Here is a 24,488-nt window from a genome sequence, read left to right on the forward strand (position 1 = left end):
TTGTCCTTGCACTGCGGTATCATTCTGGGCGATGGCAGGATGCTACTCAGGACTAAGGTCATACCTGTTTGGGCTACAAGATCAAACAGCTCTTCCATGTCTCTTCTCATGTAGTCCAGGGAGGTACGTCTCAGGTCGCTCACACCAACATAGACAATGACAGAGTCATATCTGTACTTGTGGAATGACCTGAGTGCGTGGGTTATGCGACGGATCCTGGCACCTGACAGGCAGCTGACAGTAACCTTCTCCTTGTTTAGCCTGGTAAGTGGGACATCAGTGTGCCTGACTATAGAGTCACCTATTACTAGTGTATTGGGTAAGTTGTTTTGCCTTATGAGTTGTGGCTGATTGGCACACAGTCTGTGGGCTATGTGTCATTTGGGTTATGTTGGGGGGGGTGGAGGTTGCTTGCGTTTCTGCTTTGCAGGTCTCTGTTGCTTGAGCAAATTATTGATAGCCTCCACAAATGTTTTGTGTTTCTATGTGTGGATTTTGGTGGTGTAGGTTTTGAGGGACTATGTGCTGAGTGTGGTGCAAGTGTTTACCTTCCCCTCTTGACTGTCTACTCCAGTCTTGGCTGAAGAGAGCTTTGCTTCCAGTTTGGCTATACAAGTGCATCTCTCACAGGCTGTAGTGTTGGGTGGTATGAGGAGAGGATTGTCTGTGTACATGAGGCAATTGCTGCATTGCCCCAAGATGCCCAGATTCATCAGGTAGACAGGAGAAAACACCGGGAGCTGACCCTTAGACATGCATGGATAGGTGCTTATTTATTAAGTACTAAAAACTGTTTTCCTCTAGATAAGTAGGAAAGTTGAGTGCTGTAGTAATTAGTAGATTATTTAGTGCTTACGAGTTCTGAACAAGTGCTGAGCTCAAAGAAACAGATTTGAGTGCTAAAACAAAAAAAACTGACTAGTTCTAAGGGAAAATTTGAAGCGCAGACTTTATGGCGCCGGGAATAGTTTAACCCTATCTAAGCGGCAATGCATAAAGTGTTTTTTTTTTTTTTTTTTTTTTTTTAACAATAGCTTGTGAGAAAACTGATTTAAACAAATTAACCACTTGACCAATAAGAGCTGAAAACTGAGCCCTGTTCCAGCAGTCTTTGATCAGACAAGTTCTAACTGCACACTCCTGCTACTAGGGTGCGGGGGAACTTCCTCCAAAAAAGATGGCCTGGATTAGTGCTCAAGTTATACAAACAAAGCTAGATTCAGCATGTCTGAATCTAGTCTATGCTACAGCAAGCAAGGCGTACCAATTTCAGAAAGAAGCAGTTCAAATAAGCAGGCACAATAAGCAGAAACTCCCAGCTCAGAAGGGCAGAATCTACCCTCTCTCCTCCCACAAGAGTGTACACCACACCTTCTTAATGTAAAACAACTGGTCTGAGGCCCAAGTGCGTAAACCAAAGGCTTAAAATAACAGTTAGAATTTAATCAGGCTACTAACAAGCAGTAATAAATGCAGCAGAATAAATGCATATAAGTACTTTTAAGAACAGGCAGAAAAAGCAAAATAAAGTAGGAAGAAACACAAATACAACAATAGAAAAAGAGCAAACTGAATTAAACAAATTACCCACTTAACCAGTAAAAAGCTCAAAACGGAGCTCTGTTCCAGCAGTCTTTAATCAGACAAGTTCTAACTGCACACTCCTGCCACTAGGGTGTAGGGGAACCTCCTCCAAAAAAGATGGCCTGGATCAGTGCTCAAGTTATACAAATAAAGCCGGATTCAGCAGGCCTGAATCTAGTCTATACTACAGCAAACAAGGCACACCAATTTGAAAAAGAAATGGTGCAAATAAGCAGGCACAATCAGCCTTTAACCAGAAATTCCCAACTCAGAAGTGCAGAATCTAGCCCCTCCTCCCACAACAGTGCTGACCACAAACCTTCGTAATGTAAAATAACTGGCCTGAAGCCCAAGTGCTTAAACCAGAACTAATGCACTTTTAGAATAACAGACACTGAGAGCCTTCAATCAGCAATTCCCAACTTAGAAGGATGCAAGCTACCTGTCCTGCCACAACAGTGCAGACCCACAAACCTTCTTAATGTAAAATAACTGATCTGAAGACCAGGTGCTTACACCAAAAGGCTTAGAATAACAGTTACAGTTTAATCAGGCTACTACCAAGCAGTAATAAATGCAGCAGAATAAGGACAAATTAGTACTTTCAAGAAGTGGCAAAAGCAAAACAATGTAATAAAACACAAATACAGTAAAACCAGATGAATAAAGTGCAATTTTTTTTCTCTGTATTAGGCAGAATGAGCTAATGACACTAGACTGGGAGGAGTGTCACAGATCAAATATATAGCAGGGGTGGGCAATTGCAAAGCCACTAAGTATAAGAAGAAGATACCAAATAGGGAGGGAGGTTGGAAACACAAGTTGTTAGACCACTACTTAACACAGCAGGAATAAGGGTGGGGCAAAAAACAGCAATTTCAGCATATATCAGAAGCCAGCAAATATATATCTAAATCAATCGAGCAAAAAAAAATAGGACAATACAGAACACTGAAAAGAAGTGCCAGAAAAATATACTTATCACTTTATATTTCAAATTCTTTCAGCAGCACTTTCAGTCAGAACACAATGAGCTTCAAGCAATGAATCTCCTCCCTTATGTATGGTGCCACTCTTTTCACCAATCTCCATAGTGGCCTTCGGTCCAAACTTGAATCCTGCTACCACAAGATCTCCACATTTGCAAACAATTCAAAAAAAACTCATTCCACCATTGCCACTCACTCCTCACCCTCAACTAGCTTGAACTACCCAACTACCTCAGTTACCTACAACTCACCATTGCCCACAAGCTCATCTTTAAACCTGCCAACTGCCCAGCTCTCGCAACTTCCTTAAAACCTTACACTCCCAACCGCTCACTCAGATCCAAAAACCAAAATGCCCTTCAGGTACACAAACCTGCACAACCTCCTGGCCATCTACTGCTGTTCCACTCCTTAGCTAAACAGTGGAACACTCGCTCCCCACACACCTACGCAACCTACCTAACCATACAAATTTCAAATCTCAGCTACTTTCATCTTTCTTCCAAATGGGAATGCACTTGCCACACTCCAACTTAACCCCACCCCCCCCATTCCACCTTGTACGGACTCATCCAATTACCTCTATTACTTCATCCCACCCAAAACAATCCCTCCCCTACTAAAAACTAATTTTCTCTCTAATATCTATTGTACTGTACTCTCCAATTTCAAATATACCATTACCCTCTCCATGTATAATATTTTCCTAACCTAATGGCTAGTAGCTATATATTTTGAAATGTTAAACCTACAATTGAGTTTATAACAAAAAATATACTTTATGTAAATGTTGAAATTTCTGTAGTGAATTATGTATTTTCATTTTTGTGACAAACCAATTGTAAATATCATGGAGCTTATCTGTAAATGTTTAATTAGCTGTATGAACTATGTACTTTTGTAAAATGTAAAATGTAACTTGCAATTATTGTGGAGCTTTTCTCCTTGGGCCTCCACTGAAAATGGGCTCTTCTTGGCCCAGTGGACGTCCCCGGTGTATGTATATATATATATATATATATGTATATATATATATATATATATGTATATATATATATATATATATATATATATATATATATATATATATATATATAAATATGTGTGTGCGTGTGTGTGTATGAGAAAGTTATCATACAAGAAAAACCACCAACAATGGTTGGAGGTGTGGCTCTTCTATACTCTGAATAGCTTTCCCTCCACCCACTTCCTTTTACTCCTCCCAGCTTTCACACAGCTGAAATACTCATTGTCAACTACAACAAACAAAATAAAATAGCTACTGCCTCCATATATACATCACCTGGTAACAGCATCCCTACCTTTTGAACTATTTCTTGCCTGGATCTCTCAAGTATCTCCTATGAAACTATTACTCTAAGCGATGTAAACATTGACTGGAATACTCTGTCCTTCGACTCTCCCACCACTAGTATCAATCTATATACTTTTTCACAACTTATAACTTATCCTACTCACATAAGCCAACTAACTCCAGCTCTATTCTGGACTGGAATCCCACCTCCCACTCTAATCCCTATCATAACCCCACTACTCTACCCAACTCCCTTAGTGATCTCTCCATTAGAACAGTACCTTATTGTACTGTGGTAGTTTGACTTTCAAAAAACTTTTGTCCCGCCCTTGCTGCAGTCTCCAATTCACTGATGTCATCAAGGCCACTGAATACAAGTAGTTTTCTGGCCATTTCCCTCCCCAAACTGACACCACTACCGTCCTAAAAACCCACCCATGCTGTGATGTCACAACTCACTGTCCCTTTCCCTACCCATACAGAAACTAAAAGCTAGAACAAGGAAACAACCGTACACGATTCAAGTCTCCTGCTTTGAGCTGTCAATCACAGTAGGTAACCGCTCAAATTACCCTTATCACTTTTACAGCTAGGTAAGTTAGGTATGAAGGGGGATGGGAGAGGAGTCAAACTAGTGCAATTCAGGCATCACAAAAACGACTGCAGTTTAGCCATTTTAAAAAGCAGCAGCAATAAAAAGCAATTTGAAAGTCTGTTCTGTGGCATTTGCACTGTTTGTGTTTTTAGTAGTCACTGAACGGCATGTAATGCTACTTAAAACTGACTGAAAGACAGCAGTGTATGCATGTAAAATTAATAGTGACAGGAGCTTTAGGAAGAAAGAAGCCTGCGTGATGTAATTGTTTTACAGACAAGCACTGCATTGTGGGATATCTAGAGACAGATTAAACAATCAGAATTACTTCAGGACGACAGCTACGCATCTGAGAAATTATGTATAAAAATATTTAAAAACATGTAGAGAGTCCCAGCGTGGTGTTAAAATGTAGGAAACGCCAAATCATGATGAAATAAACATTTTTTTTTGAGTCTGTGGGTGCAGTTCTCCTTTAACTGTTTTACAACTTAGAGTTCCAGGCAAACCCCTGAGAGATGAGTATTTTTGACACAGAGGTGCTAAATTTTAAGTTTTTGTTAGCCTGGGAACTGAAGGCAGAGGTGACATAGAATGATGTAATCTGAGATAACCAGCAGAAAAGTTTGATAGTAACTTAAAAACTATCTCAGAGAGTGAGTTTGTGGATTTTGTACTTGTCTTTGGATCTGACAACATCCTCTCATCAGCACTTGTCTTGCTCTGTAAGTCAGTCATTTAGGGCACAGTACTTCTTGGATACAGACAGGAATACAGTAAAGATTAGTTTAGATGTTTTCAAGATTTATGTGACACTGTCCTGCAATGTTGTTTTAAAATTTCCTGCAATTCTGAACTCTGTTGTCACTGTGGAGGGTTATTGAGTATTGTCTTGTTCATTTATTATTCATCAAATGTATTTAAACCTTTTTAACTGTGGCTGGTTTGTTTAGAGACTTAAGCTGAGAGTACTTGTACATGTATCTGGTGACAGCATAGGCCACTTCTAATTAGCCTTAGTCTTGGTCACACATCATTTGGATAATAGTAACATTACACAGTAGAATATTGGTCACCCTTTGGGAAGAGCCTTATTAGTAGCTGATAAGAGTGGTTGGTGGCAGCTGGTACTACCTTTTAGTCTGGGCAGAAGGGGGCATAGCTAGAAAACCTGTGCCAGCCTTCCCCAGGAGTGTCTGTGTGTTTGCATATAAATCAAAACTCAAAGTGTGTGTGTGTGTGTGTGTGTGTGTGTGTGTGTGTGTGTGTGTGTGTGTGTGTGTGTGTGTGTGTGTGTGTGAGCAAGCTACTTGGGTAGGGACACGAAGCACTGGTTGAACAGAGAGGGTGCTGGAGGGTTTTCGCTTGACCACTCGGCTGAGATCTGAATCTTATAGCTTTGCCAGTGTGGGGCCTTATTAGGGACCTTATTAGGGATCTGGAGAGAGAGAGAGGGGGAGAAACCAGCCCAAGACTGACTGTGCTCTCTACTTCACTGTGTGACTGTCATCCTCCCAATGCGCACGTCCCTAACTGGTGCTAGTGGTGAAGATTGAGGCTCCTTGATTACTGGGACAGTGCAGGGGCATCAAAATGGATATTGTTGGACCAATTTGTGTGTGGTTACATAATTTACCGCTACTGCCTCTGTTTTAGTTTAATTAATTTTGCATCCTGAGATTTGAAACTGTCTTAAAATGTTCCACAACGCTGTACTGTCCCTTTCTGGTTTTGTCATGTGTAAAATAATATCTGGAAATAGAGCCAGCTTTTCCTGAATACCATACCAATGATATCCTTAAATTTCTGAATCCCTTACTTTCTTTGCCAATTATTCTAAATATAATGCAAACAAAGGGGAAAATGACAACCCTGCCAAACTCCTCTACTCAAGCAGAAATTATCAGAGAGGTCCCCACTCACTTTAATGCACACCTCCGATCCCTCATATTTTCTTATAATCAACCTTATATCAGGGAAAGCTAAAGCTTCCATTGCCCGTTCATGAAGTCCCAGCCTACTCTGTCAAATGCTTTCTCTGCATCAAGATCCACCAATAAAAGTGGTACTTTCGTGCATTCTGCTTCCCTCTGGATCATCAACGTTCTGTTAATATTGTCAAATGTTTGCCTCCCCTCCACAAAACCACACTGATCAATTTTGGTATCACTTTTGCCATTTTTTAGCCATTATAAACAAACTTTATAATCATGGTTTAGTATTGAAATAGGCCTGTATGAAGCTGGATCAAATAGATCTTTACCCTCTTTAGGTATTACAGTTTCTACCACATTCTTTCAGGATGCTGGTACTTCTCCTCTTAAAATACTGTTAAACAAAACCTTCTGGATCTTTCAGTTTTTTCCCCTGCTAACTTCCACAGGAATACCATCTATTCCTGGGGACTTTCCTGTAGATTGGTTATACCTAGCCACTTTCTCTCATCCCTTCCTATACTAAGTAATTGAGCCTCATCTACCTCTAACTTTAGCTTATTCAATCCTCCCATAAACATTTCCATTTGTACCTTTTCTTGATTTCCATATTTCTCTGCATTACACAAATTTTCATAGAAGTTCCGAAATATTTCTAATACTACTACAGGGTCTCTTATCTTTTTTATTATAGGCTCCCTAACCTTGGTGACTGCCTTTTCAACTTTCTGTTGCCTGAGTTTTGCTAAAGGTTTTTGTGTTCTAGAATAAAAAAAAAAAAAAAAAAAAAAAGTTGCTTAACAGCAGTCTTTCTGAACTGTGTATTATCGAGGTAATCCCTCATTTAATGTTTAGGATTCTGCAGTTGCTCCTTTTCTTGTTCCGAGAGATTGCCCCTATTTTGCAATACTTAAACATTTGTTAATCCTTATACATAATTCTTGTTACTGTTTATCCATATCTCTCTTTCATTTCCAACCTAGTTTTAAACTCCACTTTCATTTTATCCCACTCCTTAGCTATGTTTTCAGAAGATAATTCGATCTTCTCCAGTAGCTCCTGAATTACACAACCCATTACTTAGATTCCTCTCTCTTCAACCAATAGGTGGGTGCCAGTGTCTCATTTTTATTTCATTACCTTGCATTTTTATTTTAGTTATTATTGATGCATGATCTGAAGTAGTTACTGGGTGCATTTCAAGACCTTTAATTAAATGCACATGTTCCTGTAAGACAAAATCTATCTAGCCTAGCCCAGTTGTATATCGGTGGGATACGTAAATTCACTCAGAACTCCTAGTAATGAATTCACATCTTCCATGCCAAACATTTTCATAAACTTCTTCAAAAATCTACCCTCCTTTGTTATATTTTCCCTTTCAGGCCCCCTAGACACATCTTCACTGTTGCAAATCAAATTCCAGTCTCCACCTATAAGTAATATTCCTTGCTGAAAGCTGACTTTTTCCCAGAAGTTTCTTAAGCTCCATTATAGCAGTTTGGGGGGGGGGGGTGCAAATGCATGCCAGTGTAATCCTCCTCCCTAGCCACTAGCCCCTTAGTAATATGCATCCTCCATTATCTTTTTTCCCTCTTCTATCACTACTGTAACTCCTCTTGCAATTAATATAAGCATGCCTCTTCTCTTTTCCTTTGCTGCAGATATTCTGCTTAATAGCCATCCTGAAAACTTTTATCAAATTCACATGTTCAGTTCTTTCCAGGTGCATCTCTTGTAGCATAGCTATATATACTCTACATTTTTAATATAGTTCACTACTCTTTCTTTTTTATATTTATCTTTAAGACCATTTAGACTGAAATACATTACTGAAAGTATCATTTTCTCATAGTTATCACTTTTTATACACAACTGTTCTTTTGCTAAATGTCTAGTTCCAACTTTAATGTTATATGTATATATTGTTTGGCAGGTTCATCTTTTATACAGTTGCTTCATTTCACGTCCATTTGTACCTATGTCACATCTTACACTTTTGTTTTTCCTGAAAGCCCTCAAGCAGAACCCCCCCCCCAAAAAAAAACCCTCCAAAACCTATGAACTTAACAATAATGCACAAAACTATGCACTTCAAATATTTAAGTTTTTGCTTCCAAATACGAACATAAGTTCTACGTTGATAGCTACATAGACAGGCTAAAGTTAACCAAAAAGAATAGTCATGCTAATACGCATGGTACAGCCTATGCTATTAAGTGCTATTTGCTTTTGTATATCTTTATAACTCTCTCAGTTGAGAAAACAAGAATGCTTTCAGTAAACACTTTCTCCAAGCCATTTCTCATTATCAAATCGTCTTCTAGTGACATGCAAACCTGACACAAAACTGATAAGGGTACCTTGATTATCAGAAAAAAAAGCCTTACAATATTCTTTTTCATTTACATGCTTTGTAATAAACATTGGATAATGCCTAGGGTTTTTACCTAGTCATTTCTCTATCCAAACATGGGAAAAAAGCACACTTTCTTTTGTCATACTCCCTTAACCAGACCCTTCTGTTCTCCCCATCTCCTCCCCTTCTCATTTTTTTTTCACTGCGGTGCCTATATTTCTCATAACTGAGCAAAGAAAAAGAGAAGGGTGAACAAGAAAAAACAAAAGCACCTGTTTATATTTGTATCCCCACTGCATTAAAAAAAACTAAGAACTTTACTTCAAGTCTAACTGGTTTTGTGCTACCTTTAAACATGACACACTTGGGAAATCCCCTGACTGTTTTCAGGGAACATTATGTCCTAGTCAATTTCTCTATTCTTTTTTTCTCTTCTTATCCTACAGTCAATCACTTCCACCAGACTGTCTCCAGGTTTCTCTATCAGATTGTCTTCACGGAGTCATGAAGACCGGCTTCAAAAATGCTACTTGGTACACATTTGCAAATGCTAGAAAAAAAAGCCTCAGTATTCAATATTCTTTTTCATTTACTTGCTCTCTGTCTTAAAACATAGGTCCTTAAATCAGTCATGTCCCCATGCAAGAATGAAAAAGCAGATTAATTTGAACTCTGTCATAGCCCCTTAACCAGGCTCCTTTTTTCCTTTTTTTCAATCATTCCATTACCTATGTTTCTCAAAACTGCACAAGAAAAAGAGAAGGGAGAAAAATAAAAACCTGTTTAAAATTCCCATTTCACACAAAAATAGCATGCAAAGAAATTTAAGAAAAGAAAGTGCTTTCTTTACTTGGCATTCTCCCCCCCTCTCTTCCCCTCCCCAAAGACATGAAGTAGGGCATATACTTTATACAGTCCCCTACTCGGCAAATACATTCTGAAGTCTAGTATTTCCAAATTTTCTTGTGCGGTCATATTTCACAAATAGAAATACTGCATTGTAACCCCACATAAATTACTGATTTTATTACTCTTCTTCTCCATCACCCAAATCCTGTCTCTGCTTCATTTCCAGTGTACTCTCGATTCTTCTAGTCAACTCTCGAGCTGCCTTCCATTGCTCCAACATTTTCCATTGAAATACTGATAAAGGTTTCACAGGTGCAGTCTTCTCTGTGGTCTTTATTACCAGAGGAACAAGAAGCTGAATTTCCTGTTTCACAGCTCAGTTTTTGTTGGACAGACTTTTGTATCTCCTTACCATGCACTTCGTAAAATGATTTTGTTCCTCCAGGGAAGACTCCACAAACACATTGTCTCTTACTTTTATTATTTTGTCCTCTTGCCACAGTTTTGACAAAATCAACTATTTCTGCTGGTAGGATTGCATTATTGAAGGTCTAAGTTGCTTTCTTATGGCTAGATTTGGAGCATACACACAATGACAATAAGTCCTGCTGTGGAATACCAGTCCAGTTGCTTATTTGTGCTTTCATAAACTTAATGCAGTCTGTTCCTTCCAACTTCTCTGGTACAGCTGAAAATCTCAAGTTTTCCCTATGTGTTCTGTCCTCTAATTCTATTATTTTTTGAAACATCTCCTCCTGAGCAGTCTCATATTCAGCCAGCCTTTTCTTCACTTCAACTTCTGATTTTTGCAGCTTTATCATCTCATCTGAATATCTGTTTAAAGCATCTTCCATTTGTTCCAGCCTTTTGTTGTTTGTGTTGATGTATTCTATCAGTGTTTTATATATTTTCACCAGGTCTGTATGCAGTTGTCTTATATCATCCTGTAGATTGGAAGTCATGTCTGAAAATTGCATTACTTTTTGCAGAGCAGTTGCAGAACTCTCTCCTAGTCAAGTGTTTCTTCCTCACTTTTTGTAGCTGATTTGTTTTTCAGGTTTTCTACATTTCTTTATTCCTGGCATCCAGGCAGTGTACTTACTAGCCAGTTATTGAAATTCCCCCAAAAACACAAGTCTCCTGGCCTTCTCTGCGGAGTTTGTTTTCACACTGGGAAAGTTAGAAACAAGCTGTTACTCAGCGTGCAGCCATCTTGGAACTTACAATTCCACACACGAGCTAGCAGTGACCATGTCTTATCGCTAAGCTGGTAAATGAGATCTGAGGCAACTTAGAATACGAGGAGCTTGGGGTACGGAGCCTAAAGTCTATAAAATTGGCCCAGGACAGATCTGATGTTAGATGCAAGACCCAGCAGCTGAGGAACAGACAAAAAAGGCACAAGACCCTAGCCTTACATTCCCATGGTAGTTTTTAGACCTTCTACTTTGCACATTAATAACCCAGAGATGGTCCAAACACAGATATGCTGCAATAATCACACGTTTCCCCTACCCTTGAGGGACAGGGCTTTTAAAGCAAGGATGAACTTGTGATTACCTTTTTCATTCATCTGAATTGCATTTGAATTGTGTAAGAGAAGTACTTTGCTTTATGTGGTGTGGAAGATGGTTTCATAGAAGTAGTATTCTCTCTGATGCAAACTTATTCCTCCAACATGTTCTGTTTACTATGCAAAAGAGATTAGGGATCCCTTGAGTGGGTGTTTACGATACCACGGGACTTGCGAATACACAACTGATTTGACAAAACAGGGTCTACTGAACCTCTATGCAAGGTTTAGGTCACCTCTAGCTTGTATGATACTGAAAAGAGGGATAAAACTTTAAGATGTTCCGTACACCTTTCAAGATTTAGGTCCTTTTTGGTGAGAAAAGTGTTAAGGTTGTTCCATTTGTAACAAGTGCTTCAACAGGTACATACCAATTAAGGCATAATCGCCTTAATGAGTGCCAAGTACAGTGAAACATTACACACCTGGATCTAGGTGCATTACCTTTAAGCATAAACAGTGCAATGAAAAGAGAGTTCCACACAGCAGCAGACTTGTGGTGATCAAAGTGTAATTCATTGTCTACATAGGATCCCAGCTCCTTAACTACAGGATCAATTTTCAGGGGTGTGTTAATATGGTAATTGCAAGGGGAACCATGCTTGCGGAAGGATACAATTAAAGACTTCTTGGCATTTAGTTTTAGTCCATGCTTTTGACACCAGCTATTTGTTTAAGACAGGTAATCCTGGAAGATACTGGTGCCACTGGTGGAGTTTATAGCATCAAGTTTGCAGAAATCTGCAAACTTATCAGCCACAAGCCCTTAACATTAGCTTGGACTTAAGAAAAATAAAACCAAAGAGGAGTGGCCCAAGTACTAAACTCTTAAGCAAGCCACTAGTGACAGGTCTTTAGAAGGAGGTATGGCCACCCACCTTAACTTCCTAGGTTCTACTTGTCAACCAATTTGCTATCTAAATGACATTTAGCTGGGAGACTTTACATATGACTCCAGAGTATGGAATGGTGTCAAATCCCTTGCGAGGCCTAGATATGTGACGTGCACTGTTATGCCCTCATCCACTGCTTCAGCAACTTTGTCATAGATATCAACCAGAAAAAGCAGGGCAGACTCTGCCCTTGACAAATATGAAATGGGGTTGCTTGAGAGTATTTTATCTGCAGTCTTGTATATTAATTCCACAATGATCTTTTCTCTATGAGACTGGTCAGGCTCGTGGCTCTATTACCACCCAGGTCAGCTGAAGCCCCACCTTTGTGCAAGGGAATAAATGCTGTTCTCCATCCATCCTGCACAAAGCTTGTTTTGAAACAGATACCTACTAGAGTTTGAAAGGGATCATACAAGTCATGTTTTCGACTGACCAGTAGGCAGCCTGATGTGTTACATAGCCCCAAAAACACTGTTTCTGGCTTTAGACGCTGTCTTGAAAACTTGCTCTTAGGTTGAGTGGGAAGTGTATTGTGTGGGTATCTGATCTGAGAACACGGACAGGAGGGAATAAAGTCTGAGAAAAAATGGTCTTGTTAGTAGAGTGGCTATGTCCCCTGGGTCTCAGTATGAAATATCTCCTCTTAATGCTACACAGTGATGGGCATTGTTTCTGTGGTTAACAGTCACAAGGGTGACTATTTTCTAAAGCATATCTAGCTTTGGTTAGCCTGATCAGAGTCCAGAGTTCCTTGTTTAGTTTAGCAACATTTCTGCCATCTTGAGAATTTTATTATAAAGCCTGTTTTTGTATTCCACTATAATGGTTTATTTCTGAAACAGGTGGTGTATTTATTTCAAAAAGGTCAGATGCAGCTATTTACATGTGCATAAACCTTGGCAGAGAATGATTTCACATGAGCAGTGGAGTTATCAAAATGGAATGGGCTTTTGTATTTATCCAGGTCATTACTCAGTTTTTAATAGAGTAGCATTTGCATAATCTCTGATAACCAAGGTACTGGAAGATGCTTCAGGCTTCAGTCTTATGGTGAATGTTAAGGACTTGTCTGATTGATGTCACCAGGGAAGAAGTAACAACTGCAGGGAAGCAAAGCTGCCAAAAACTGGTAAGGACCAAATCCAATATTTTATTGCCCCAGCTTGGGATGCAGAAACTGGCCTGTGGAATTTGTATTAACTAAGATGAGAAATCCCAGGATACACATGCCAAAGATGTACAGCCTCCCAGTTTGTGAAGGGACAGTTAATCTGCGAAAATGTTTTGCTTAATACACAGAGACTCTGTACTAGTTAGATAGGAGGTATGGGCTGAGGGGCACACAGAGGGGGGTCCTCTAGTTAACCATGATATAAGGGGGTTTTTGTAAATAGTAAGCTGGACATGGAAGAAATCTAGGTCATTACCTTGTCTACCTATGTCTGGAGATTAAGTATTTTTTTTAGGAATACGGGGATACCACAATACTTAGTACCTTTCATACAACTGACGCAGTCTATTCCCTCCAGCTTCTCTGGTACATTAGAAAATGTCAGGTTTTCTCTGGGCTTTCTGTCTATTTTTTTTTTTTTTTTTGAAGCAGCTCTTCGTGAGAAGCCTCATACTCAGCCAGCCTTTTCATTTCAGCCTCTAACCTCTGCAGTTTTATCAGTTCATCTAAATATATAGTTAAAGCTTCTATTTTTTCCTGCTTTATTTGAATTTAAAATAAATGAAAATCTAAGGAATATTTCAACACCGTCAAATGCATTTGATTTATTTTTCCTCTTATTAATGGAAGCCATTTCCTGTATCAAAGCTGAAACTGAAACTCAAAATTCTTTTTGCTGAACAGTTGCATGATTCTTCCCAACAAGAGTTCTCCCTTCTTTCCTGGTTGGTTTTCTCTCAGATTCTCCAAATTTCTTCTTTGCTGGCATACAGATTGAATAATTACTAGTCAGTGACCGGATTTTACCCAAACTGATCATTCAAGCAATCCTTTTTTCACAATGGGAGAAGTTCAGATAAACCTGATTATCAGTGTGCAGCGTTCTTGTTAGTCTACAGAATTAATCTTTCATGTTAACTATTTAATAGCTGGTTAATGGCCTGGGAGCATTAACCAATAAAAAGACATTAATAATTACAAAAAAACTTCTCGTCTTCTGTACCTGCGCTTGTTTTCCGAAATGACAACGCAGTCTCCATAACAGTCTGATATTAAGTCATGTACAGTCACACAACTAGATTTACAGATAGCACAGTCATGTAAATACTCTGTATAAAAAAATAAAAAAGCACAGACAACATGACTATTCAGACATTTAGATATGAATGCAACATTCTTATGGAAGCTCTTATCTCCATCAGGACTACTTTAAAAACGGCATAATTTCGGCCACTTGTATGCAGTTCAACACAGTGAGGAAGGCAATGAACATGGAGAAAACTGCATTCTGTAAACCTGGGGTTTTAATCCCACTATGTGTCTCTACACAACTCACAACTACAAGTAAAACATAAGTAGACTTGAGATCCCATCAGAGTTCCCCTGGGAGTATTAACCAATAAAAACAAACAAATGCAATCCTGTTGAAGTTAAAAGCCAAATTAAAAAAAAGAGAGACAGAAAAACAAACTGCGTAAGGACATATGCACGACAGCACTTCACTGGAAACAACTGATATTTATTAAAAAAATTATGATTGCACTATATTCTGTTACATAAGGTAATCTTTACTATATCTGTACAGTCACCAAATTAAGTGAAGAGTCTGCCTTAACAAACAAGGGTGTATGGCACAATAAAAACACTTTACTGCATCAAATCACTAACAGTACACATTAATGTAGTTAGTTGTATATGCAAGTAGTTAGTTGTATATGCAGAGGCATCAGTCTCTACTATTCCACCACTTTTTGCATAAATAAAATTCGTAAGAAAAAGTTTAAACTATGTAATTAACACAAGCATGGTATGTTATGCATCTTTTTTTTTATCTCACCAGGAATCGCCATTCCAATTCCCATTAAGGGTCTGCAGGAAACTGGGAACACTTTAGTAAATGACACCTGTGCCATGAATCCCACTGTATTTAATGACTTCATGATGTATGGGTCTCTGGTTTCGTTCTTCATTCCACTAGCAATAATGATGGTCATTAACCTACTGACCATTCAGCTTTTGCGAAAGAAGGCCTACCTAATCAAGCTGAAGCCACCCCAACGCCTCACCTGGTCAACTGTTTCCACCATCTTCCAAAGAGATCTCACACCTGCCTCATCTCCAGAGAAAGTTGCCATGCTGGACAGTTCCATGAGACACAGGATTCTAACACTTGCCAGTGAGGAGCCAGCCATAAGGAGAACATCTACACTTGGAAAAAAATCCATGCAGACAATAAGCAACGAGCAGAGGGCTACCAAAGTCCTTGGAATTATATTTTTTTTGTTCCTTGTAATGTGGTCTCCCTTTTTCCTAACAAACATAACCTCAGCCCTGTGCGAGTCATGCAACAAAGAGGTTGTTAGGAAATTAATGGAGATTTTTGTGTGGATAGGCTATGTGTCTTCAGGAGTAAACCCTTTAGTATACACACTCTTTAACAAGACATTCAGAGAAGCTTTTGGACGTTACATTACTTGCAACTACCAGAGATTTAAACCCATTAAAATCATCCAAACATATTCTAGCAGGACATCATTCCGAAGTACTATTGGGGAAAACTCTAAATTTTTCATAAAGCATGGTATGAAAAATGGTGTCCACCCTGTTAAATACCAAAGTCCTCTAAGGCTGCGTAGCACAACTAACCAGTCATCAACTGTACAACTGGATACTTTACTACTTACTGAAAATGAAGCTGACAAAACAGAGGAACAAGTCAGTTATGTCTAAATGTATACAAATTCCAGACAGACAGTAATGATCTTTGAAACAGGATGCACTTCCTTACATGTTATGCAGTATATCTATTAAAGATTCATTTTAATTATTTATACAGAACATTTGGATAATTTATCATGTGCTTCCTTGCAAAACTCTTAATTCTCATTACGAAGGGCTACTTTAAATTCAACTCTGAAGTTAAAGCAAATCATGAAAAAATAATTTGAAATAGTTAGCCACCTTCTAAGCATGCTGAAATTCCAAAATGACACCATTAAACTGTGTGTGTGTGTGTGTGTGTGTGTCTGCCTGTGTGTGGAGTCGGGGTCTTCTGGTATACCACATATTTTGTCATAAAAACCAGACATTTTTCCCGGTTTCTTCCAAACACGCAACATGAACTCAAGATAGCATAATTACACTTTAGACCAAACCTCAAATATACTGCACTAAACAAAATTCATTTTGATTCAAAATAAATTAATGTTATGTACTAACAGGAGTGACAATGGGTACCCCCTGCGCCAATAGCTACGCCAATTTGGCTATGGCGCAGTGGAAGAATGAGCATGTTTATAACGACAATCCCTATAAACATTTTATTAAGTACTACGCTAGATTTGTTGAGATTTTTCTTTTGTGAAGAACTCGAACTTAGTCAAATATCTTGAAAGTACTACAGATTTAAGGTTTAGTCTAAATTACTCTTCCACATCTATTGATTTCTTAGATGTTACTGTATCAAGAAACACTGAAGGCACCCTTGAGATGCAGCTTTACAGGAAACCCTATTGGAGGAATACTTAACTTCACAGGTCTAGCATGCATCCTTCGCATATTTTTTCTAACATTCTTTTAATGGCCAATGTCTAAGAGCTTCTAGGCTATGTACCAACGATGTGGCTTTTGAAGAGACTATATATAGAATGGGTGATGGTTTTAATGTCAGAGGGTATTCACAGACCTCAATAAACAACTCTAGGAGGACTGCTTTATTGAATCGACGCACTAGAGGTGCTCCTTATTTTTCCTCACATAATCACACTAAGAATACAGGACAGTCTGGTAACACGAAATGTTCTCCAAGGATATTTTTCAGGTATTCTAATAATATACAACATTACTGTAATGTCATTACAAAAAATTGTCCTGTTCTTTTAGCAGATGATAATGTAAGACGCGTAGTGGGAGAACACCCCCCCCCCTCCCTTTACATTTGGGAATAGTATGTCACTCAAAAGGCTTCTATGGTACGGCCCTAGGTCTGTATGTTCCACACCCTCAAGGAAGGTGGGTACCCTTTCCCTGTTATAATTGTAAAGCTTGTTCTGCTATCTCTCTTGATCACTGTTTTGCACACCCTGTCACAGGACGTATTTTTACACCTAGATTTGTGGCAACATGTAGGAGTAGGAACATAGCTTATCTTGCTACATGCTGTTCCTGTAATAGTTTTTACATTGGTAAGACTACACATCAGCTCAGGGAAAGGATTCTTGAGTATTTACGGAACATACACAATCAGGTTATATCTAATGCTCTACCTAATCATGCCTCATCTTTTCCAGGCCATAGTACATTTTTGTTTAGGGTTTTACAAGTAATGCATCCCAGCAAAAGAAAAGGTGATTTTAATAACACCGTTGAATTATGTGAAAGTACAGTTTTGTACCTACCATAAATGTAGATGTTCGAGTGCTCATACAGCTGTAGTCATTACAGATGGGTTATCCTGCTGTCAGGCGGGTCCTCGGTCGGCCGAATTCCAAAGTCTAGGTCTGGCGTCGGTTGTCGTCGCTTCTTCCCTGATGTCAGCGCGGCAGGGCTATAAAAGAGGCAGCCGACGCCATCATCTTCAGTTTTTCTTGCCCCAGATGTCAGGTGCCCCCAGAAGGAAGGCAAAACATAAACTTATGTAATCATGCAATATAGAATAATCAAAAAAACAGTAGTTGCAAGCAAATACACCATAAAAGAATACCCCAAACAGGTTGTATGAGAAGGTGTTTGTCATAAGGCCTGTCCTAAGAGGGGATGGAGGGGGGGGGACCTGGACTGCAGCTGTAGGAGCACTCGAACATCTACATTTATGGTAGGTAAAAAACTGTACTATGTTCATCGTGCATACAGCTGCAGTCATTACACATGGGAAGAATCCCAAAGCTAAGTAGGGGTGGCAGGCACTAAGTGGAACTAGGAGGAGCAAGGATGCCCTGCAAGACAGCTGTGGCAAATCCCGCTCTAGATTTAGAGTAAAGTGGAAGGTGATGGTGTTTGGAGAAAGTGTGCACTGAACTCCAAATGGCTGCTTCCAAAATGTCCTTGGTCGGAACCCCCTTGAAGAAAGCTGCAGAGGTAGCTGTGGCCCTTGTGGTGTGGGATCTGATGCTTGAAGGCACAGCTTTTCCATGAAATGAATGACAAAAGCGTATGCAGTGGGCTATCCATTTTGAGATAGTCTGTTTGGAGATAGCCTTTCCTTCAGCACCTGTAGCATAGGACACAGAGTTGCTCAGATTTCCTGAATGGCTTTGTCCTGTCCAAGTAATAACAAAGTTGTCTCTGAATGTCCAAGGAATGCAGTAGTCTTTCCCCTTTGTTTTGTGGGTTAGGGTAAAAGGTAGGTAAGTGGATAGTCTGATTCAAGGCTACACTGGATACTACCTTTGGCATAAAGGTAGGGTCGGTTCCTAAGGAAACTCTGTCCTGATGGAAAATGATGAAAGGTTGCACAGCCATGAGGACCTGTAGTTCCGAAACCCTGCGTGCTGAGGTGATAGCCAGAAGGAAGGCTGTTTTTCATGACAAGTATTGTAGTTCTGTTGAAGCAGCTGGCTCGAAGGGACGAAGGGTCAGCTTTTCCAATATGAAGTTGAGGTCCCAAGCAGGGACTGGTGGCTTCCTTGGGGGTTTTATATTCTTTGCCCCACTGAGGAACTGTCTTAAGAGAGGATGAGAGAATAAAGGAGGATCTGTGTTGTATTGTGCAGAAATGGCTGAAGCGTGGATTTTGATGGAGGAGAAGGAAAGTCCACTGTTTAACATCTCAGCTAGGTACTGTAAAATTTGAGGTAAATTTATTACCCAAGGATTCTGGCCCTTTTCCTGATTCCAGCACAAAATCGTTTCCATTTGGCGGAGTAGGCTTTTCTAGTAGAAGGTCTTCTGGCCTCCAAGATGACATCCTGCACCTCCTTGGAGAGGAGGGTCTGTTGGGAAATCAAGGGATTCTCCATGCAGCTAGATTTAGGGTTTTGAGCTGGCTGTGAAGAGTCTTGAAGTTGTGCTGGGACAACAGAAGAGGCACTAGAGGTAGGATCCATAGTGGGGAATGTGTAAGGCTCTTCAGGAGCGGATACCAGTGTTGTCTTGGCCAATCTGGAGCAATGAGAATCATTTTCGGCCTCTCTGCTCTGGCTTTTAATAGAACTTTGGGCAGCAGAGGAAGAGGCGGAAAGGCATAGATTGTCAACGTTGTCCAATTGAAAGAAAGTGCGTCCACTTTCCAGGCCTGTGGATGATAGGTCCTTGAACAAAATTTTTTCAATTGGTAATTTCTGTGGGTAGCAAAGAGATCCATGTCTGGCTGTCCCCATGCCCGAGTTATCTTTGTGAAAACTTGAGGATGTAACTACCATTCGTGTGGATCTGTCATATTTCTGCTTAGGCTGTCTGCCAGTGTGTTTTCCTTCCTTGGCAGGAATTGTGCCTGAAGTTGAATTTGCAATTCCAGTGCTGTGTTCCATAGGGTCATGGCTAGTCTGCACAAGGGGTATGAATGAGTTCCCCCCTGTTTGTTTATGTACCACATCACTGTGGTGTTGTCTGTCCTTATCAATAGCTGGCCTGGATGCAGTAGGTCTTTGAAGGCCATAATAGCATTTTGCACTGCTAGCATTTCCTTTTGGTTGATGTGTAGGTGCTTCTCTTTTTGGGACCATTTTCCCTGAATGCACTGATCTGTCATGTGTGCCCCCCAGGCGTAGTCCGAGGCATCTGTTGTGATGATTTGAGTTGCTTGAGGTACGCAGAAAGGGAGACTTATGTTTCTTTGGCATGCTTGAGCCCACCACAAAAATTCCTTTTGAAGACATGGAATAACTGGTATAATTGTTTCCAAGCTGTGGCTGTGTTGAGACCATACGTTTTTTAGGTACCATTGAAGTTTCCTCATATGCAGCTTTGCACATGGGATCAGAAGGATGCAAGATGCCATGAATCCCAGAGCCTGCAGGACTTTCCTTGCAGTCAGCCTGGTGAAGGTTGCCATTTTGCTGAAGTACTGAGACAGTTGCCCTTGTTTGTCTGGCGTGAGGTAGGCCATCTGGGTGGTTGTATTCAAGCTGGCACCCAGGAAAATTATTTGTTGCGAGGGTATTAAGTTTTGATTTCTTTTTGTTGACTGTGTATCCCAGAAAGTTCAACAGTTTTATTACAAATGCCAGGTGTTTCAGAAGTATGTCCTTGCTGTCCGCTTGGATCAGGCAGTCGTCCAGATATGGGTATATTTGTATTCCTTGAAGTCTGCAGAAGGCAATTACTGATGCCAGGCATTTCGTAAACACTCTGGGCGCAGTAGATAAGCCAAAGGGCAATGCAGAGAATTGATAATGGGTTGAACCTGCAAGAAATCTGAGGTATCTTCTGCAATCTTGTCCGATAGGGACATGCAGGTATGCCTCCTTGAGGTCCAATGTTACCAGCCAAGACTCCTTGCCCAGCATGGGAAGAAGCTGCTGTAATGTGAGCATCTTGAATTTTGGTACGTGTAAATATGTGTTTAGGATGGATAGGTCTAAAATAGGTCTCCAATCTTTGTCTTTTCTTGGTACCAGGAATAGTCTGGAATAAAACCCTTGACCTTGTTCTTTTGCAGGTACCTCTTGAATCGCTTTCATGTCCATGAGAGCTGAAATTTGTTTTTGTGCCTCTGCCCTTTGATTTTGTGGCAGGTTTGGCATGCCTCTCATTTTTGGAAGAATGTGAAAGTGGAACCTGTACCCTCTGTCTAGTGTCCAGAATTCATTTGTCTTTTGTGACAATATGCCAATTTTTTGAGAATAATGCCAGTTTTTCGCCCAAAAGTACTGCCATTAAAGCTTTGCTTGGCAGGTAAAGGGGGAAGTCATTGTGTCTGCTTTCTGAATGACTGTGATCTATCTTCTCCACCTCTTGGGGTTGGTGCTTGCCACTGTCTGGCTCTGAAAGATCCTTGAGGCTGCCCTCTAGCCCTTGGGCGTCAGTATCTACCTCTTTGAGGTCTGTCCGTGGCTGGAAAGGACCAATTTTTTGAAGGCCAGTTTCTGCTGAAACGTGGAGGTTGTACCTGCAGGAAATCTTTCACTGTTTGCATTGATTTTGCTTTTTCCTCCATTTTCTTTAGTACCTCCTAAGCTTTAACACCAAACAATACATCTTTTTGAAGAGGTGCATCTAGTAATTTAGCTTTGACATGATCTGGTAAGGCTTGCTCTTTGAGCCAAGCATGTCTACGTATTACAGACCCCGTAACAGCAGCTCTACATGAGGCCTCTAAAGCATCAAAACCACACTGCAAGGTATGTTTACCCACTTGCTCTGCACCATGCAACAAATCCTGCAACTCTTTTAAATCTGGTTGTGTCATTTTGCTTTTCAACTGAGATAACAAAAACTGTTGATACTTTAACATATGGAACTGACAAGTTTAATGCCCTCATGGTTAAAGTAGCCGAGCTATACACCCCCCCCCTTTCTAAAGCTCTGGAATCTCTCTCTGAAGGTAATGGGTTTTTAGCAGTAAAGGCCTTAATTTCCTTGGGACCCTGTGAAATAGTTTCTGGTCAACAGTATGGCTTTTGTATAGGAACTGGTGTGAATCAGGAACCCGGTAATACCTGTCTGGTTTAACAGGAGCTGGAGGTAAAGAATCTGGGTTGGGGCTGGCTTCTGTGTACACATCATCTAATACATCTAAAACAGGAGGGATAGCCAGGGGCCTATGCTGGGGGAGCAAGAGAAAATCCCTGAGCCTTTTCTTGGAATATGAGTAATCTTGGCCTTCCCAGTGAAAGTGTTCCCTCAAAGTATGAAGGGTTTTTCCAAAAGAGTAGTCCTCAGGGGGGGAGACCGAGGGAAAAGACTCCTCTGCATCAGAGTCTTCAAAAGGAGAACAGGTATAGTCCTGGTCCTCAGAATGTTCAGAGGTAATAGATGCTTGATCTGAGGAAGGGTAGTCTTCCTCTAATCTGGGCCTTTTGTCCGAGGGGGGTTGAGAACCCCTGATAAGAGTAATCAAATCCTCAGCCATTTTGAGCATCTGTTTCTTGGGCATGGGGCCTTGAGAGGGGATCTGAGGTCCCTGTTTTTTGGTATTCATGGCTGCTTTAGATTTTGTGAAAGGTTTAATAGAGAAGGAGGAAGGCCTGAAGACACCTTGAGAAATGGCAGGCCTGTCTAAACTCTGAGTTTCCCCGCCAAGAGTGGCATCGGTATCTGTAGTAGGAATGGGGACCGAGGAGCCTGCGACCTCGGGTACTGAAGACACCGGTAATGTAGTGTCATCAGTATTCAGGGGCTGCGTAGGTGCCTCGCTGAGAACCGGTAGTCGGCCTTAGCGTGGTGTCAGTAGAAGTCGCGGACCTCATATGTCGGTCCTTATCTTTGCGTCTTTTACTCAAAACTGGAGTTGGAGTATCCGACGACATAATAATTAAATTTTTTACCAAACTAGTGAAGGGCGAACTCCGCCCGACGCTTAATAGTGCGTTTGTTGAATCTAGCACAAAAGTGGCAGGCCGAGACGTCGTGGTCTGGGCCTAAGCAAGGTATACAGAAAGAGTGGAAATCCTTATGCGGTATTTGCTTCCCACATGAAATGCAATTATTAACTTTGTCTGACATCGGTCTGAGGCAAGAAAAGTTTCCCCAACGGGGTACTTAGCTTTCAAGAAGACTTCAGCTGAAATATTTTCGTAAATCTCAGGAGTTGGCCGACCGGCACTTGCGAACTGCTTCTGCTTCGGGCACCGCACGGCAAGAAAGACTGAAGAAGATGGCATCGGCTGCCTCTTTTATACCCCTGCCACGCTGACGTCAAGGAAGAAGCGACGACAACCGACGCCAGACCTAGACTTTGGAATTCGGCTGACCGAGGACCAGCCTGACGGCAGGATAACCCATCTGTAATGACTGCAGCTGTATGCACAATGAACATCTGCAGTGGACTCTCTCTATGAGGACTTATGAATTTCCTGGCCTCAACAGTGGTACTTCCCTTCAGCCTGCCTTATTAGGCAGAAGGTGATGTAAGATCATGTTTGTTTTTAATTGGTTCTGTTTCAATGGTTTCTGATTGGTCGAGTGTTTTTTCAATATGTGGTAATTACTTTCATTCTGTATTTGGTCTGATGAAGCGGTAACCCAGTGAAAGCGCTAACCTTTTTTCCAATAAACTGTTTGCCTTTTTATACATCTTTTAGAATATATTTGGCTGGACCTTGGTGGTTTGACTCACTTACACATTTTTTTTGGATTTACTGTTTTTATCCGAGTCCCCTTTAGCAGTGGGATAGCTTATATATAAATTTTTTCAAATGCAAAAACCTGTAGGCATCTCCTCTTGTAACTGAAAAAACCTGCAGGTGTCTAAGTTGATATTCCTGTTAATACCACAATAAGAATCAAGGGAAAGTTTTGAACAAACAGGGTCTTAGATGATGCCTTTCCAATTACCAGAAGCAGTCAGTGACAATACTGGAAGGGGGATGGTGGACGGGATGTTGAACAGGACGTAAATGAGACATCATAGCTCTATCATTAGGTGACTACATAAAGTACAGTTGTGTACACTTACCATAAATGTAGATGTTTGAGTGTATTCAATGCTGCAGTCATTACATTAGGGTAATCTGCTGGAAGGTTGCCCTCAGTCAGTCTGAATAACAAAGTCTTGGGTCCTGTGTCGGTTTGCTGTCTCCTCTTCCATGACGTCAGGTCTTCAGGGGTATAAAACATGCAGCCAACGTCATTTTAATCACTTTTTCTTGCCCCAGATGTCAGGTGCCCCCCAAATGGACAGCAAATATATATAAATATAAATATATATATATATATATATATATATATATATATATATATATATATATAAAAGCACCTTAGAAACAAAAATTTGCTTTCAACCAAGAGCAAATACACCACAAAGGCTTTTGAGTTTAGTGAAGGAAAGAAGAGGTATGGAATGGGGGATGGCGGGTGGGTAACCCGGACTGCAACAGTGAATACACTCTAACATCTACATTTATGGTAAGTGTACACAACTGTACTATGTTCTTTGAGTTTCACTGTTGCAGTCATTACATTTGGGTAGAATCCCAAAGCTATGGATGGGAGAATGGAGCTAAACAGCATTAGAAGCAGCTATAAAGCCATACAAGACTGCAGTGGCAAAGTCTGCTCTGGATTTAGAGGAGAGGTAAATGGTAATGCTTTGTGAACGTATAAACATTGCTCCAAGTAGCAGCT

General features: G+C 40.4%; 2 protein-coding genes across 2 annotated transcripts in view; one reads left to right on the plus strand and one right to left on the minus strand.

Moving 5' to 3' along the window:
* The window catches only part of HTR2B (5-hydroxytryptamine receptor 2B), a 136,512-nt gene extending 120,432 nt beyond the window's left edge, over window positions 1–16,080 (plus strand). The window contains exon 3 of the mRNA XM_044070689.1: window positions 15,106–16,080. Within this exon, the coding sequence (XP_043926624.1) occupies window positions 15,106–15,995 (890 nt within the window). The 3' untranslated portion in view covers window positions 15,996–16,080. The remainder of the gene's footprint in view (window positions 1–15,105) is intronic.
* PSMD1 (proteasome 26S subunit, non-ATPase 1) overlaps window positions 1–24,488 on the minus strand; it is a 2,664,479-nt gene that overhangs the window by 1,137,540 nt on the left and 1,502,451 nt on the right. The gene's annotated exons all lie outside the window — the stretch shown is intronic.

This window comes from Protopterus annectens, chromosome 4.part1, assembly GCF_019279795.1.
Source record: "Protopterus annectens isolate FY-2018-M chromosome 4.part1, PAN1.0, whole genome shotgun sequence".
In the NCBI taxonomy this organism is placed as follows: Eukaryota; Metazoa; Chordata; order Ceratodontiformes; family Protopteridae; genus Protopterus; species Protopterus annectens.